Here is a 17,238-nt window from a genome sequence, read left to right on the forward strand (position 1 = left end):
TATGCAGGTCCTTGCGCCTTGTGCCACATGCACTTAACCCGCTGCGCCACCGCCCGACTCCCTCTTTCCTTCCTTCCTTCCTTGCCTCCAGGGTTATCACTGGGGCTCAGCGCCAGTACTATGAATCCACTGCTCTTGGTGGCCACTTTTTTCCATTTTATTAGATAGGACACAGAAATTGAGAGAGGAGGGTGAGACAGAAAGGAGCAGAGACAGAATGACACCTGCAGACCTGCTTCACCACTTGTGAAGCGACCCCCGGTGGTGGTGGTGGGGAGCCGGGCGCGAACGGGGATCCTTGCGTGGGTCCTTGTGCTTTGTACCATGTGTGCATGACCAGGTGTGCCACCACCCGGCCCCTATTTTTCTATGAAAAAAAAATGCAACATAATCAATCAACACAAAAGAATCTGCAGGGAGCAGAGGAACCATGCAGGCGAGGAGCCCAGGTGACAAAAAGATCAAAGGCTCTTTCCTTTCCTGTTGGTGAATTAGCCTCAACCCACGCCCACCCCTCCAAGCCGTGCTGCGCCCCGCGTCTAGGGAGACGGCTGTGTGGCGCTCTGGTATGAGAGCGCAGAGTGCACGGGGCACTTAAGAACTGGCACGGGCCGGCAGATATGAAGGTTTATTTTAAATTTTCAATCTGGAAAACAATAACAACAGCAACAACAAAGACCTGCCAATAACCCCCAGACAAAGCACAAAACCCATGTAGGCTCTGCTCCCTATTTTTCTGTACACTCGGCAGGTCGGGGCTGCCCTGGGGGACGGATTGCTGAGTGCAGCCCCGGGGGACACTGTCCCGGTGATGGTCACACTCGCAGAGGCCGCTTCACATCTCCACACACCAAGGTCTCTCCGGGCACCAGGGTCCCCCAGCCTTGTGCCTTCCCCCTCGGGCGGGTGCCCCCACCAGTTTAACCAGACAGGGCTGATACTCTCCTCTCCTCCTTCCCAGGCCGGAGAACTCAAGACAAATGGAGAAATCAGCCGCTTCAAAAGAAAAGAGAGAGAGAGAGAGAGAGAGAGAACTGGTGGTGGTGATTTTTTTCCCCACGGCCGGAGTCTCGAACCCGTGCACGCAAGGTGTAAAAAAATAAATAAAGCTGTCGGTGGGGATGGGGGATGGGTGTGGGGGGCAGCGTGGCCGCCTCTCTCTGGTACTCAGGACAGAACACAGGTGGGGAGGGGACGCTCCCGGGAGTCTGAAAGTCGCTGCTGCCGGTGGCCCAGTGTCAACATGGGGACACGCCGGTCCCAGGGTGGCATGGTGCCACGTGGGTGCATCTGAGGGAAGGCACTAGTCTGAGCCTGCCACACCCTCGGCCGGGTCGCCACCTGCCCGCTGACATGGGAGCATCAGCAGGGCCTGGAGGGCATCTTTAATGAGGGCTCTGGAGGCAGGGCCTAACCCCCTGTCCGCTCTGGCTGGCCTCGGCACCCCTGGAAAGCAGCCCCCTGGGCCGGGGGGACCCCAGGAGATGCACGCTCAGTCCCGAAGCGCCGGTGTGCCAGGCAAAGCGTGACCCGGAGTCTCAGCTCAAGTCCGTGCGCGCCATGAGGACTCCAGTGTCATTCGGCTTCTGGCTCCTTCTGTCTGGCACCTGCGGGCAAGGGGGGAGGGAGATGCAGGATGGCGGCTGTGTCTGCGCAGTGGATGGTGGCCACGTGGGGGCCAGCTGTGACCATGGGGGGGGGACACAGAGCCCTGGGGGCCAGCAGGGGGCACCCACCTGCTGTTCTCCACAGGCATCACACTCTCACTCCTAAGATACAGCTGCTCATTCCTTTTATCTTGCTGCAGGGACAGTGCAGCTGAGTGATTACACCTGTGCTGGCAGAGTCTTCTTTTTATTTTAGATTTTATTTATTTATGGGAAAGATAGAAGGAGAGAGAGAGAACCAGACATCACTCTGGCACATGTGCTGCCGGGGATCGAACTCAGGACCTCCTGCTTGAGAGTCCAAATATTTATCACTGCGCCACCTCCCAGACCACTGGGTTTTTTATTTATTATTATTATTTCGATTTTTAAAAAGTTTTTAAAAAATTATTCCCTTTTGTTGCCCTTGTTGTTTTATTGTTGTTGTAGTTATTGTTGTTGTTATTGATGTTGTTGTTGTTGGCTAGGACAGAGAGAAATGGAGAGAGGAGGGGAAGACAGAGAGGGGGAGAGAAAGACAGACACCTGCAGACCTGCTTCACTGCCTGTGAGTGACTCCCCTGCAGGTGGGGAGCCGGGGGCTCGAACCAGGATCCTTGGGCCAGTCCTTGTGCTTGGTGCCACCTGCATTTAACCCACTGCGCTACCGTCCGACTCCCATCCTGGCAGATTCTTTACTACTTTTCTTTCTTCCTTCCTTTCTCTCTTTCTTTCTTACTTTCTCTTTCCTAAAGATCTTATTTATTAATAAGAAAGAGAGGATGAGAGAGAGAGCGAGAACCAGACATCACTCTAGTCCATGTGCTGCTGGGGATCGAACTCAGGACCTCACGCTTGAGAGTCCAATGCTTTATCCACTGCAACACCTCCTGGACCACCAGATTCTTCTCTTCTTTCCTCCTTTCTTTCTCCCATTCCCCCTCCCTCCCTTGCTCCCTTCCCCTTCCTCCCTCCTCCCGCTCTTTCTAGAAGAAGGCCAAAGAGGCATCCACACAGTGTGCGTCTGGCCGAGCGTTTGCTGATCACCGTCTGCCCTGCCACTCCCCGTCTCCTGATTGAGCTCAGGAGCATACAGCCCTCAAGGACAGTAACTGCACTGGGGGTTCAGTGGTGGAATTCTCGCCTCCAGTTCCATCAAGTGTAAACACCTTGGGGGCTGCACAAGCCTCTTAAGGGCATAGGTATCTGGACGATCTCTGTCCTAGTGTATAAACCTAGGGGGGCCGGGTGGTGGCACACCTGGTCGAGTACACACATTACAGTGCACAAGGACCTGGGTTCAAGCCCCCGGTCCCCACTAGCAGGGGGCAAAGCTTCACAAGTGGTGGTGAAGCAGGGCTGCAAGCATTTCTCTTCTTCTCTTTTGCCTCCTTTCCCTCTCAATTTCTGTGTCTATCCAATAAGTATGTAAAGATAATGATAATAAAAAAGCAATTAGCCATGCTACGTCAGGCTTGTTAACTCCAAATACAGTGATTATTCCAGATTTTGTGATCACCCTGCCACTCCTGAGCCGACTCCAAGGATGTGGCATGATTCAGAGTATCGGATACTCCACTCAAATCTCTTTTTCAGCACCAGCCTGTTATCATTTTATTTAGTTATTTTTAATTTTTTAATATTTATTTTCCCTTTTGTTGCTCATTATTTTTTATTGCTGTAGTTATTATCATTGTTGTTGGATAGGGCAGAGAGAAATGGAGAGAGGAGGGGAAGACAGAGGGGGAGAGAAAGATAGACACCTGCAGACCTGCTTCACCGCCTGTGAAGCGACTCCCCTGCAGGTGAGGAGCCAGGGGCTCGAACCGGGATCCTCATGCCGGTCCTTGTGCTTTGAGTGCTTGTTGGTATGCTTCTAAAAACCCCTTCTGTTTCATTAGTTTAATACCCCCTGCTTAACACTGTATTCTATTTACATAACCACTGTATTCTATTTACATAACCACTGCAGGGCATTGGTTCAATCCCCACTGGTTCATGATATGTTTTTGATGCCTGTGTAGGGATTGGTTTGATCCCATTCAAAGCTGCGGTCTATTTACATAAATCACTTTTACATTTACATAAAGCACCACACTCCCTCCAGGGCATTGGTGGTTCAGTGATAGGATTCTCGCCTGCTCCGCCCCCTCTCCTTGTCACACCCTGATTTTCACCAGTCACTTTTCTCTCCACCCTCTCTGCATCGCATCCTGTTCCCACCCTACTGGGCTAGTATATTTATAAGGACAAGATTGTTTGTAGTAGTTTAGTTTAGCTTAGCTTGGTATAGATTGCGCTGCGTCCTGCATGTATAAAGAGATACTGCGTACAACCCAGCCATGAGTCCCGGGTCGTCTGTTACCCGCCCGTGAAGCCAGCCCGGCGAAAACAACGAGTGCTTAACCCGCTGTGGTACCGCCCGACTCCCTCCATTCTTTTTTTCCCCTAATATTTATTTTATTTATTCCCTTTTGTTGCCCTTGTTGTTTTATTGTTGTTGTCGTTGTTGGATAGGACAGAGAGAAATGGAGAGAGGAGGGGAAGCCAGAGAGGGGGAGAGAAAGACAGACACCTGCAGGCCTGCTTCACCGCTTGTGAAGCGACTCCCCTGCAGGTGGGGAGCCGGGGGTCGAGCCGGGATCCTTATGCCGGTCCTTGTGCTTTGTGCCACCTGCGCTTAACCCACTGCACTACAGCCCGACTCCCTCTCCACTGTTTTTAAAGGGTAGATATGGGGCTGGAGATGGCTCAACTGGGAGAATGCATGACTGACATGAGTGAGGCCCCAGGTTCGAGCCCTGGGAGCACCACAGAAAACACTGGATGGGGGCTCCATGGATGGGAGAGTGGTTCTGTGGTGTTTCTCCTCTCTCACCCTTTCAGGCTGGAGAGGCCACTCAGTGCTGTGCACACAAGGGCCCTGGGGTCACACCCCAGTACCCCATGATCCACTTTTATTAAAATAAAGGTGAGAAGGCAAACAGTTGTCCTCAAAAATCATGACGCACAGGAGTCTCATTGCGCAACCACTTCCCTCTCTCATTTTTATTTTTTATTTTTTAAAATATTTTTTCTTTTTAAATATTTATTTTATTTATTTATTCCCTTTTGTTGCCCTTGTTGTTTTACTGTTGTAGTTATTGTTGTTGTCGTTGTTGGATAGGACAGAGAGAAATGGAGAGAGGAGGGGAAGACAGAGAGGGGGAGAGAAAGACAGACACCTGCAGACCTGCTTCACCGCCTGTGAAGCGACTCCCCTGCAGGTGGGGAGCCGGGGTTCGAACTGGGATCCTTATGCCGGTCCTTGTGCTTTGTGCCACCTGCGCTTAACCCGCTGCGCTACAGCCCGACTCCCTCCCTCTCTGATTTTTATCTATCTATCTATCTACCTATCTATCTATCTATCTATCTATCTATATATGTATATATATATTTGAGTAATGAAAGGGAGGGAAGGAAGGAGAAAGAGGCAAACAAGGAAAGAGAGGGACATGACAATACCGTCCACAGAGTTCCCTCTGGCGCTGTCCAGGTGTGGCTGGGGCTCGAACTTAGGGCCTTACCCGTGAAAGGCACTTGCTCTAGCAGGTGAGCAGAGTCAGGGATGAAGGTGCTGGAATCTTTACCCCCTAGTTCTGTTGGTTTTGTTTCACCTCCAGTGTTGTTGCTGGGGCTTGGTGCCTGCACTATGAATCCACTGCTCCTGCGGCCGTTTATTCGTTTATTTTTAGATGGGACAGAGAGAAAGTGAGAAGGGAAGAAGAGATGGAGAGACAAAGAGACAGAGAAACACTTGCAGACCTGCTTCATCACTTGGGAAGCTGCCCGCCCTGCAGGTGGGGCCCTGGGGCTTGAACCCGGGTCCTTGTAATGTGCGTGTTCAACTGGGTGCGCTATCACATGGCCCCATGGCATCTTTACTTTTTTTTTTTTTTTTTTGCCTCCATAGTTATTGCTGGGGCTCAGTGAGGACACTATGAATCCACTGCTCTTGGTAGCCTTTTTTTTTTTTTTTTGCATTTTTTTAATTGGTTAGAACAAAGAGAAATTGAGGGGGGGGGAGATAGAGAAGAGGGGAGAAAGACACCTGCAGACCTGTTTCACCGCTTGTGAAGTGTCCCCCTTGCAGCGTCCCCCCTGCAGGTGGGGAGTCAGTGGCTTGAACCAGGATCCTTGCGTGGGTCCTTGTGTTTCCTGCTCTGTGCGCTTACCCCGCGGCACCACTGCCCAGCCCCCGGAATCTTTACTTTTTTTTTTTTTCCACCAGGGTTACCACTGGGGCTCGGTGCCTGTACTACAAATCCACTGCTCCTGGAGGCCACCTTTACCCTTTTGCTGCCCTTGTTATTTATCATTGTTATCATTGTTGCTGTTGGATAGGATGGAGAGAAACTGAGAAAGGAGAAAAAGACAGAGAGGGGGAGAGAAAGACAGACACCTGGGGCCAGGCGGTGGCGCACCTGGTTGAGTGCACACACTACAATGTGCAAGGCTTTGGGTTCAAGCCCCTGGTCCCCACCTGCAGGGGGAAAGCTTCACAAGTGATGAAGTAGGGCTGCAGGTGTCTCTCTGTCTCTCTCTCTCTCTCTCCTTCCCCTCTCAATTTCTGTCTCTATCCAATAATAAATCAAATTTAAAAAGCAGAAAAGATCTTATTTAAAGAAAAGAAAAATAAGGCACCTGCAGACCTGCTTCACCGCTTGTGAAGTGTCCTCCTCTGCAGGTGGGGAGCTGGGGGCTCAAACCAGGATCCTTGCATGGGTCCCTGTGCTTCATACTATGTGCGCTTAACCCTCTACACTACCACTTGGCCCCCGGAATTTTTACTTCTTTTATTTTATTTATTTATTTTCCCTTTTGTTGCCCTTGTTTTTTTTTGTTGTTGTTGTGGTTATTGTTATTGACGTCATCGTTGTTGGATAGGACAGAGAGAAATGGAGAGAGGAGGGGAAGACAGAGAGAGAGGGGGAGAGAAAGACAGACACCTGCAGACCTGCTTCACCGCCTGTGAAGTGACTCCCCTGCAGGTGGGGAGCCGGGAGCTCGAACTGGGATCCTTATGCCGGTCCTTGTGCTTTGTGCCACGTGCGCTTAACCCACTGCGCTACCGCCCGACTCCTGAATTTTTACTTTTTAATGGAAAAGTTTGAGGCTGCCTAAGCTGATGTGGCAGAAACTTTCCTTTTTTTTTTTTTTTTTTCACCAGAGCACTTCTCAACTCTGGTCAACTCCTGAACCCAGCTGGGACTTTGGAACCTCAGGCATGAGTCTCTTTGCATAACCATTATGCTACCTCCCTTCCCCCATCCAGAAGACATTGATATAAACCTCCCCCTGGGCTGGCAAGACAGCCTGCCCAGGGGGATATGAGCCTGTGTGTGTGCGCGCACGCTCTGCAGTCTCCCCTTTGCTTCTCCCTCTCTTTCTCTCCTTATCTGAAAAAGGCAACCTGGTTGGGGAGGTCCTAATGAGACAGACAGACACACAAGTGTGCACACGCACACGCACACACACACGCACACTGGCTGCAAGACTCCAGTGAAGCCAACGTGAAGTCAGGTCACCCGCCTCCCCAAGCTCTGGTGAGCGAGGTGGCCGGTAGGTACCTGCGGGGCTGAGGATCAGAGCCTGCAGGATGTCCGACAGGGAGATTATACCCACGATGCTGTCGTCCTCATCCACCACCACCAACCGGTGCACCTGCCAGAGGGAGAGACATCATGTCAAACGGCCACATCGCAGCTGACTGCACAGGGACCACCACACACTCGGTCTCCCACAGGCTCCAGACCACACTGGTGGGCTGGACACCTCCATTACTTTTTAAAGAGCCGTAGCGAGGTCAAACCCAGGGCCTCATGCATGTATGACAAAGGTGAGCTGCCTCCTGGACCTGTTTCTCTTTCTTCCAGGGCCTCAGGCACACTGTTCCTAGTGGACTCTCCCCCTTAAATTATAGACACAGAGAGGAGAGACCCCACAGCCCTGCCCACCCTCCATGGGCTCCCTGGGTGCTGTGCCTGGTGCTGAGAGAGGAGAGACCCCACAGCCCTGCCCACCCTCCATGGGCTCCCTGGGTGCTGTGCAGGGTGCTGAGAGAGGAGAGATCCCACAGCCCTGCCCACCCTCCATGGGGCTCCCTGGGTGCTGTGCCTGGTGCTGAGAGAGGAGACACCCCACAGCCCTGCCCACCCTCCATGGGCTCCCTGGGTGCTGTGCCTGCTGCTGAGAGAGGAGACACCCCACAGCCCTGCCCACCCTCCATGGGGCTCCCTGGGTGCTGTGCCTGGTGCTGAGAGAGGAGACACCCCACAGCCCTGCCCACTCTCCATGGGCTCCCTGGGTGCTGTGCAGGGTGCTGAGAGAGGAGACACCCCACAGCCCTGCCCACCCTCCATGGGCTCCCTGGGTGCTGTGCCTGGTGCTGAGAGAGGAGACACCCCACAGCCCTGCCCACCCTCCATGGGCTCCCTGGGTGCTGTGCAGGGTGCTGAGAGAGGAGACACCCCACAGCCCTGCCCACCCTGCATGGACGGGGCTTCTCCTGGAGCTGCGCCTGGTGCTCCTATGTGGTGACTGGTGGCTCAAATCTGGCTCCTATAGGCTGTAAGCTGTGCACTCCACTGGGTGAGCCGTTCCCCACCCCCAAGTCTAACTCTTTCTGTAATTTTAGAGGGAGAAAGAGAGTGGCAGACAGAGGAGACAGACACCACAGTACTGCTGCACCATCCGTGGAGCTCCCTTGGGATAAAGAGGACGGAGGAGGGTGGGAAAAGGAAGAGGGGTAGAAAGAGAAAGAGTGAGGAGGATGGAGGAGGAAGAAGGGAGGAGGATGGAGGAGGTATAAAGGATGAGAGGAGGGAGGAGAAGGCAGAAGAGGAAGAAGGGCGAGGGAGGAAGGAGGAGGTAGAAGGGGGAGGAGGCAGGAGAGGGGAGAGAAGGGGGAGGAGGGAGCAGAATGGGGGAGGTGGGATGGGAGTGGGTCCGGAGAACTGATGGAAGGAGAAGAAGGTGGGGGAAGAGGTTAGGTTGGGGGAGGAGGGAATGGAGGAGCAGATGAGGGAGGGGGGAAGGGAGGGGCGGCTGCGGCCCGCTGACCTCGGCCCTGACAATCCTGTCCACGATGGTCTCCAGCAGGTCCGTTGTGCTGCACTTGACGACGCCCTCAAAGTACTGTGAGCGGTGCCGTAGGGCCTGGGTCACCGTGACGTCCAGGTTGTTGTAGGTCTTCTCAGCTGCCAGGTTCTGTGGGGGATGGGTGTTGGGGGTGGAGGGGCGGGGGGGGAGCAGCAGCAAGACTGAGGGTCGGGCTCCCTCAGACACTCCCTCAGGGCCGCGCCCATGGGCGCAGGCAGGTGGGGGCTGCGGTGAGGGGATCCCCCACACGGGCCCCTCTGACTGCCCTCCCCAGCCTCCTACAGAAGACAGGCTCTGGGGTCACCATTAGCATCACCTGCCCGCAGAGGAGGGGTCCCCACCTCAATTCATCTAAGGGGTGCCACTCCACTCCAGCAAGTAAGCCTGCATGTCTCTTGGGGAGTCTCTTGTTCAGCACAATGGGGCGAGACAAGGGTTCCAAGCCAAGCTCAGCATGCAGAGTGGGGGGTGTACAGTGAGGCTGCCAAGGCCAGGCACCGGCCCCCCAACTCCCCAACTCCAGAAACAGCTAAGAACCCAGGTTTGAGCGGCTCCACCCTCAATGGTTGTCTCCTGGGTCCTGTGTCCTGTGTCCCCGGCCTGCCAACACGGCGACCACACACTCAGGAGCTCGGAGCCCTGTGCCCTGAAGACTAATGTCCCCACACAGGAAGACTGGCTGTTTGAAATCACCACACGGGTGAGTGGACGGAGACAGACCGCCCCAGCTGGAAGCATGGCCACAGCTTCTTTATACTAATGGCAAAAGCTCTCCCCACATGGCTGAGCCTGCTTGGGGAGCGAGGGGTTACGTTAGGAGAAAACCCTCAGGAACACCCAGCTTAGCCTGCCCCATGCACTCAAGGAGATGGTGTGACAAGAGGGAGAAGTACTTACAATCACATCGAACTTGGAATAAATATCTACAACTTTTCCTGTAAAGGAAAACAGAAAAAAACATCTTGAAGAAGCAGACATTTATGTCTGCAATATTTCCCATCTACCCTAAAGACAGAATAACTGGGGGGGGGAGGTGCAGTGGCCCACCTGGTTAAGCCCACATAGTACTATGTACAAGGACACGTGCAAGGATCTGGGTTCGAGCCCCCGGCTCCCCACCTGCAGGAAGGATGCTTCACAAGGTGTGGTGCAGGTCTGCAGGTGTCTATCTTTCTCTCCCTATCTCCCCCTCTTCTCTCAATTTCTCTTTGTACTATCCAATAAAATGGAAAAATGGCCACCAGGAGCAGTGGATTTATAGTACCAGCACCAAGCCTCAGGGATAACCCTGGAGGCAGAGAGAGAGAGAGAGAGAGAGAGAGAGAGAGATAGATAGATAGATAGATAGATACTGGGAACTCAATACTGCTCAACACCATTAAGCGGAGTGTTTTTAAGTGAGTGTGCAATTGAATCTTCTATTATTATCTTTATATATAACCCTGGCCCAAGATTTATGAGGGAGGGAGGGAGGGAGAGAGAGAGAGGGAGAGAGAGAGAGGGAGAAAGAGAGGGAGAGAGAGAAGGAGGGAGAGAGAGAGGGAGAGAGGGAGAGGGAGGAACCTTCCTCTGGCACAGGTGATGCCTGGGAAGGAACTCAAGAATTTGAGTGTCTAACACTTTATCCACTCTGCCCCCTGCTGGGGTGTGCGCACACACACACACACACACACACACACACACACTCTCTCTCTCTCTCACACACACACTCACACACACTCACACACATTTACACACACACACACACATTTACACACACACTCACACACACATTTACACACATACTCACACACATTTACACACACACACATTTACACACACACTCACACACACATTTACACACATACTCACACACATTTACACACACATTTGCACACACACTTACACTCACACATTTACATACACTCACACACACACTTACACACATTTACACACACACTCACACATTTACACACACACTCACACACATTTACACACACATTTACACACACACACTCACACATTTACACACACATTTACACACACATTTACTTACACACACACTCACACACACACACACACACACACTCACACACACACACACTCACACATACACTCCCCCCTTTCAGAGCACTGTTGAGCTCTGGCTGATGGCGGTGTGGAGGACTGAACCTGGGACCACGGTGCTTCAGGCAGGAGGGTCTGTTTGTAGAACTGTGATGCTGCCTCCCCAGCAATTCCATCATCAAGCAGCCTCCCCCATCCAACTGTCCCATTTTTTGGTACAAAGTAAGTATATGTATATGGGGGGTCGGGTGGTGACACACCTGGCTGAGTGCACGTCGCCACAAGGACATGGACGCTTCATGAGCCCTGAAGCGGGGCTAAGGAGTCTCTTCTCTCCCTATCTCCCCCTCTCATCTCAGTTTCTCTCTGTCTCTATCCAATAAATAAGCCAATAAAAAGATTAAAATGCGGGTGGTGCCAAGATGGCGACTTAGATGAAGCTGCTGGCGTGAGCTCTGACAACAGTGGCCAGATAGGCCACCAGGTTCCAGATGCTAGCAGGATGCGACCAGACTTCCCTGCACAGACAACTCCACCAATGTGTCCTGGAGCTCCACTTCCCCAGAGCCCTGCCCCACTAGGGAAAGAGAGAGACAGGCTGGGAGTATGGATCCACCTGTCAACACCCATGTTCAGCAGGGAAGCAATGACAGAAGCCAGACCTTCCACCTTCTGCACCCCACAATGACCCTGGGTCCATCCTCCCAGAGGGATAGAGAACAGGAAAGCTGTCAGGGGAGAGGATGGGATATGGAGTTCTGGTGGTGGGAATTGTGTGGAGTTGTACCCCTCTTATCCTATGGTTTTGTCAATGTTTCCTTTTTATAAATAAAAAATTAAAAAAAAACTAAAAATATGCAAACAGAAAAAAATAAAAAGATTTAAATGTTTTATTTTCTGTTTATTTTTTATTTTGCGCCCAGGGTTATTGCTGGCGCTTGGTGCCTGCACTATGAATCCACTACTCCTGGAGGCTATTCCCCCCCCCTTTTTGTTGCCCTTGTTGTTTATCGTTGTTGTTATTGATGTCGTTGTTGTTAGATAGGACAGAGAGAAATGGAGAGAAGAGGGGAAGACAGAGAGGGGGAGAGAAAGACAGACACCCGCAGACCTGCTTCACTGCTTGTGGAGCAACCCCACCCTCCCTGCAGGTGAGGAGCTGGGGGCTCCAACTGGGATCCTTATACCAGTCCTTGTGCTTTGCGCCATGTGCGCTTAACCCGCTGTGCTACCACCCAGCCCCCATAAATAAAAATATTTAAAATGTATTTACTGACTCATTTACTTGTAAGAGAGTGGGGGGGGAGCCTCTCTCTGGCACCTGTGATGCTGGGGGTGACCACAGGGCCTCACACATCAGTCCACTGCTCTAACCACTGAGCCACCTCCCGGGCTGCTCATTCTTTTTTTAATTATTGTTTTATTTTTTTATATTTTTATATCACAGAATTACATGTCAACAGGGTTTTGAATCCACACCATTCCCACCAGGCAGAGTTCTGAATCTTCACTCTCCCTGCTGCAATCCACCGCAGTTCCCCTAGAGTTGTAGACATGGACCACCATCTTCTCTACAGCTGTCTGTCCGCATTTATACACAGTTGCCCCTTCTTTTTCTGATTGAATCCTCTCTCCCACCTCTAAGCCACTCATGACATCATAGCTACCTCCATATGCCCCTCTCCTTTTCCCTCTCTCTCTCTGGTGCTGATGCTCATTCTTTATTTTAGAGATGCAGAGAAGATAAAGAGAGAGTGAGGAATAGCGGGAGGGAGGGAGGGAGGGAGAGAATAAAGGGAGGACAGAGGAGCAACCACTGCACCCAGCACTCCACTCTCCATGGAGCTCCCCTGGATGTCCGGGATTGAACTCGGGGCATGAGCTCTCCCAGGTGAGTTATCTCCTGGCCAATTTTCCATATGAGAGAGGGAGGTAGGCAGGAAAAGAGAAAGGGGGAGAGGAAGGAAGAGAGAGAGAGATATGAAAAGAGAGACAGGAAAAGTGAGAGTGAGAGAGAGGAGGGAGACAGAAAGAGAGAGAGATGAACAGAGAGACAGAAAGAGGGGGAGAGGAAGAGAGAGAGGAAGAAGACAGAGAGGGAGATGAACAGAGAGACAGAAAGAGAGAGGGGGAGAGGAAGAGAGAGGAATAAGACAGAAAGAGACAGAGATGAACAGAGAGACAGAAAGAGAGGGGGAGAGGAAGAGAGAGAGGAAAGGAGACAGAAAGAGAGGGAAATGAACAGAGAGACAGAAAGAGAGAGGGGGAGAGGAAGAGAGTGGAAGGGAGACAGAAAGAGAGGGAGAAGGAGATGAAGAGAGACAGAGAGAGGGGAGAGGGAGAGTGAAAGAGAGGAAGAGAGAGGAGTAAGGAAGAGAGAGATGAAGAGAGGGAGAGAGAGGAAGAAAGGGAGGATGAGAGAGGGATAGAGAGAAAGAGAGAGGTGAAGAGAGAGAGGGAGAGAGAGAGAGAGAAAGAGGCGAAGAAAGAGAGAAAGAGAGGGAAGAGGGAAGAGGGAGAGGGAGCAAGAGAGTCAGAGCTCCGGTGGCAGGGAGGGTCCCGAGCCCACCTGCCTCGTCCACCACAGGCAGGGCGGACACACGGCGCTCCACGAACACACTCAGGGCCTTGATGATGGGCGTGTCGGGGTGGATGTAGGCGATGTCCCGGTATGTGCCGATGCCCAGCTCTCCCAGGCTCTGCTTCATGAAGGCTGGCTTCGGCATGTCCGACATCTGTGGGACAGACAGACAGACAGGCTGGGCACCGCCAACAGGCCAGCGAGCTCGAGCAAGGACCGTGGGCCCCGCGCTCCTCTTATCCCTCTCGCCGGCTGAGGAGGGGGACCGGCAGGACCCCCAAACCAGCCAGGACCCTGCGCTTTCCTGCTTGTTTCCCAGAGCCCTGGCTGATGGTGGTGCTGGGGATTGAACCTGGGACCTCAGAGCCTCAGGCGGGAGAGTCTTTCTGCAGAGCTGCCATGCCGTCTCCCCTGAGTATGCTCTTTCTCCACGTCCGGCACTGGGAGCCTGCCGGCACTCTTGAGCGATCACTACTTACTAAAACAAAACGTTTATTTTTTGAGCAAGGGTGGAGTGTATTGGTGAACCTGGTAGCGTGCACATGTTACAGAGTGCGAGGACCCAGTTCAAGCCCCTCAGCCCCACTTGCAGGGAGGAAGCTTCACAAATGGTGAAGCAGGGCTGCAAGTGTCTCACAATCCCCCGCAGCCTCACATCTAACAGGATCAAAGGAGGAAGGGAGGAAGGGAGGAAGGGAGGAAGCGAGGGAGGATGAACACAGGAACCAGCAGGGTCACACAGACACAAAGCCCCAGTGGTAACCACGGCGGCAACAAGCTAAGAAACAAACACCCCCCACCCCACCCCACCCCACCCCTCTGGCCCTGGGACACCGGGGAGCAGACACACGCCTCATGCTTTCAAGTCCAGCGCTCTGGCCACTGTGCCAACTCCCGGGCCACTTTCCTTTCTTTTGATATGTGTGTGTGGTTGTCTGCAGGTCTTCCACACTCCAGGCTGCCTTTTTTTCAGACAGACAGATAGATGGATAGAGGCAGGCCACAGCACTAAAGGTTCAGGTTCGAACCTGGGTGGTTCCCATGGCAAATCAGCGCTATTTCACTGGCCTGGTGATGATGTTTCTCAAGAAGTTCCATGTCCACGCTCAGAGAGACTGCAGCTGGAATCTGGGCCATGTCCAGCTGCAGACATCAAGAGGGGAGAGGGAGGTGGGGGGAGAGAGGCAGACAGACACACCTGCAACCCTGCTTCACCGCCTGTGAGGGTCCCTCCTGCAGGTGGGGATGAGGGGTTTGACCCTGGGTCCTTGAGCGTTGTTATGTGCGTGCTTAAGCAGTCTTGCCACTGCCCAGCACCCACTAGCTGAACAATTCTTTACAATCTCAAACTCAGTTCAGGGAAGGAAGAGAAAAAGGCCTCTTCCAACACCCCATTCTCGGAGTCATTTTGCTGGGGGGTTCAGTGCCTGTACAACTCCACCATTCCCAGTGGCCAGCTCTTTTTATAGAGCATGGGCAAGAGTGGGAGAGAGAGAGACAGAGGGGAAGAGAGAAACCCGAAGCCGTGATCCGGTGCAATCAAAGTCTCCTTCCTGCAGCTGGGGACCAGGGGCCTGAAGCTGGGTCCTCACCATGGTCACCTGTGTGCTCTACCAGTTGAGTGTGCCTCTGAATGCCGCCCGAGCACAGCAGTTTCACATCTGGATGAGCCCAGAGCGTTTTGTCTCCGTGGGTGAAGACAGCCTGAGGCAGACGCCACCGTCCCGGAGCTGGTCAGAGCATCTTGGGGATGGTGTCTCTGCAGTCCCCAAACCAGGGTCCACATACAGTGTCACCCTACCTGCCACGGACACTGGCTCGGAGCATCTGGGCTAGCAGAGCCCCAGAACAAGTGAAAGGTTTTCTGTTCCTGCACCTTGGAAAAAAGACTCTCCTGCCTGAGGCTCCGAGGCCCCAGGTTCAATCCCCAGCACCACCACCAGCCAGAGTGAAGCAGGGCTCTAAGAAAATACTACTACGGCTATACTACTACTCTGATAACAATAACAGTAATAAGTCAGGGGGAGACAGCACGGTGGTTCTGCAAGAGGACTGTCTTGCCTGAGGCTCTGAGGTCCCAGGTTCAGTCCCCAGAACCACCATCTGCCAGAGCTGAGCAGTGCTCTGGTATTTTTTTTTTTAAAGACACTATATATTACACCAGAGGAAGAGTCTGGGGTGGGTGGATGGGTGAAGGGGGGGGTTCAGGTCCTGGAACAGGATGGCAGAGGACCTAGTGGGGCTGTATTGTTAAGTGGAAAACTGAGAAATGTTACAAACTGTTGTGTTTACTATTGTGTCAACTGTAAAACATTCAACCCCCAGTAAAGAAATAAAACAAAATAACTTTTTAAAAGGCGCTAAACCTCACTTGGAGGCCTTTCTCTGAGCTGGAGACCGTCCCTGAAAGGCGAGAGCTCACTCACCGGGGTCCGCTCAGCCAGCTGAGAGAAGGGCAGTGGAGACCTGGGGCTCTCAGTCTCTCCTCCTGCAGCGACAGGAGGGTTCCCCGCGAGTTTCTGGGAAGCAGAGATGCTGGTTCCTGCTACACAGAGGCCAGGCAGGCGGTGGTGCACGTGGATAAGTGCACATAGTACTAAGCACAAGGACCTGTGGCAAGGATCCGGGTTCGAGCCCCTGGTCCCCACCTGTAGGGGAGGGTGCTTCACAAGTGGTGAAGCAGGTCTGCAGGTGTCTATCTTTCTCTCTCTCTCTCTCTCTCTCTGTGTGTGTCTGTCTGTCTCCTCTCCCTCTCTCAGTTTCTCTCTCTCCTATTGACTAACATGGGAAAAATGGCCACCAGGAGCAGTGGATTTGTAGCTTCGGCACCGAGCCCCGGGGATAACCCCAGGAGAAAGAAGGAAAAGGCCAGGCAAGACTCACGAAGAGCTGCAGGAACTTGAGGATCCTCTTGTGGGTGAGGATATAGAGCGCGTTCCCGCTCACGGGGTCGATGACAGGCAGTCTGTGGATCTTGTTTTTGATCAGAGAGTTCACGGCGTCGAAGAGGCTGATGGGGGGGACACGGGGGCCGTTAGCAGGTGTGTACGTGTGTGTGAGTGTGTGAGTGTGTGTGTGAGTGTGTATGTGTGTATGTGTGAGTGTGTGTGTGTGTGAGTGTGTGTGTGTGTGTGAGTGTGTGTGTGTATGTGTGTGTGTGAGTGTGTGTGTGGTGTGTGAGTGTGTATGTGTGTGTGTGTGAGTGTGTGTGTGAGTGTGTGTGTGAGTGTGTATGTGTGAGTGTGTGTGTGTGTGTGTGTGTGTGTGTGTGGTGTGTGTGAGTTGGGGGGAACCTCTGTGGCCCATTCGCTGCCAAAGCTTTGTCTGTTTTTCTACGACAAGACAAGCAAAGGCAGACTGACTGACGACCCAGACAGTGCCTTTGGGAAGGTCTCCAAGTGGACACTGGGCTGGGGAGACAGCGTCATGGTGCTGCCTGAGGCTCCAAAGTCCCAGGTTCAATTCTCTGCACCACCAGAAGCCAGAGCTGAGCATGGCTCTGGTATCTCTGTTTCTATTTTTTTTTTCTCTGTATCTCTTTCACAGAAAGTAATATATAAGGGTGGGGGAGACAGCATCATGGTTATACAAAGAGAGTCTCCTGCCGGAGGCTCCAAAGTCCCATGTTCAATCCTCAGCACCACCATCAGACAGAGCTCAGCAGGGCTCTGGTAAAATAGTAAAATATAAAGAAAACTAAAACTGGAAGTTGCGGCCCCATTTTTGGTGTGAGTGTCAGCTCCCCAGGGGAGAAGTGATTTGATTTGATTTTTAAAGCATGGGCAAGGTATCGGGGTTCTCTCACTCATGAAGGCAGGGCTACAC

At 52.7% G+C, this 17,238-nt stretch overlaps 1 protein-coding gene across 3 annotated transcripts in view; it reads right to left on the reverse strand.

The window, feature by feature from the left end:
- Positions 1–613: 613 nt before the first annotated feature.
- Positions 614–17,238, reverse strand: part of PRKAG2 (protein kinase AMP-activated non-catalytic subunit gamma 2) — a 156,767-nt gene continuing 140,142 nt past the window's right edge. For 2 of the 3 annotated variants that reach the window (XM_060196838.1, XM_060196837.1), the window contains exons 11-17: positions 16,297–16,423; positions 14,482–14,556; positions 13,402–13,567; positions 9,684–9,721; positions 8,748–8,894; positions 7,256–7,349; positions 614–1,607 (exon numbers count right to left, since the gene is read on the reverse strand). In XM_060196838.1, coding sequence (XP_060052821.1) covers positions 1,576–1,607; positions 7,256–7,349; positions 8,748–8,894; positions 9,684–9,721; positions 13,402–13,567; positions 14,482–14,556; positions 16,297–16,423 — 679 coding nt within the window. In that variant the 3' untranslated portion in view covers positions 614–1,575. The remainder of the gene's footprint in view (positions 1,608–7,255; positions 7,350–8,747; positions 8,895–9,683; positions 9,722–13,401; positions 13,568–14,481; positions 14,557–16,296; positions 16,424–17,238) is intronic. The other variant, XM_060196839.1, reaches the window with a different exon arrangement.

Source organism: Erinaceus europaeus, chromosome 8 (genome assembly GCF_950295315.1).
Source record: "Erinaceus europaeus chromosome 8, mEriEur2.1, whole genome shotgun sequence".
NCBI lineage: Eukaryota > Metazoa > Chordata > Mammalia > Eulipotyphla > Erinaceidae > Erinaceus > Erinaceus europaeus.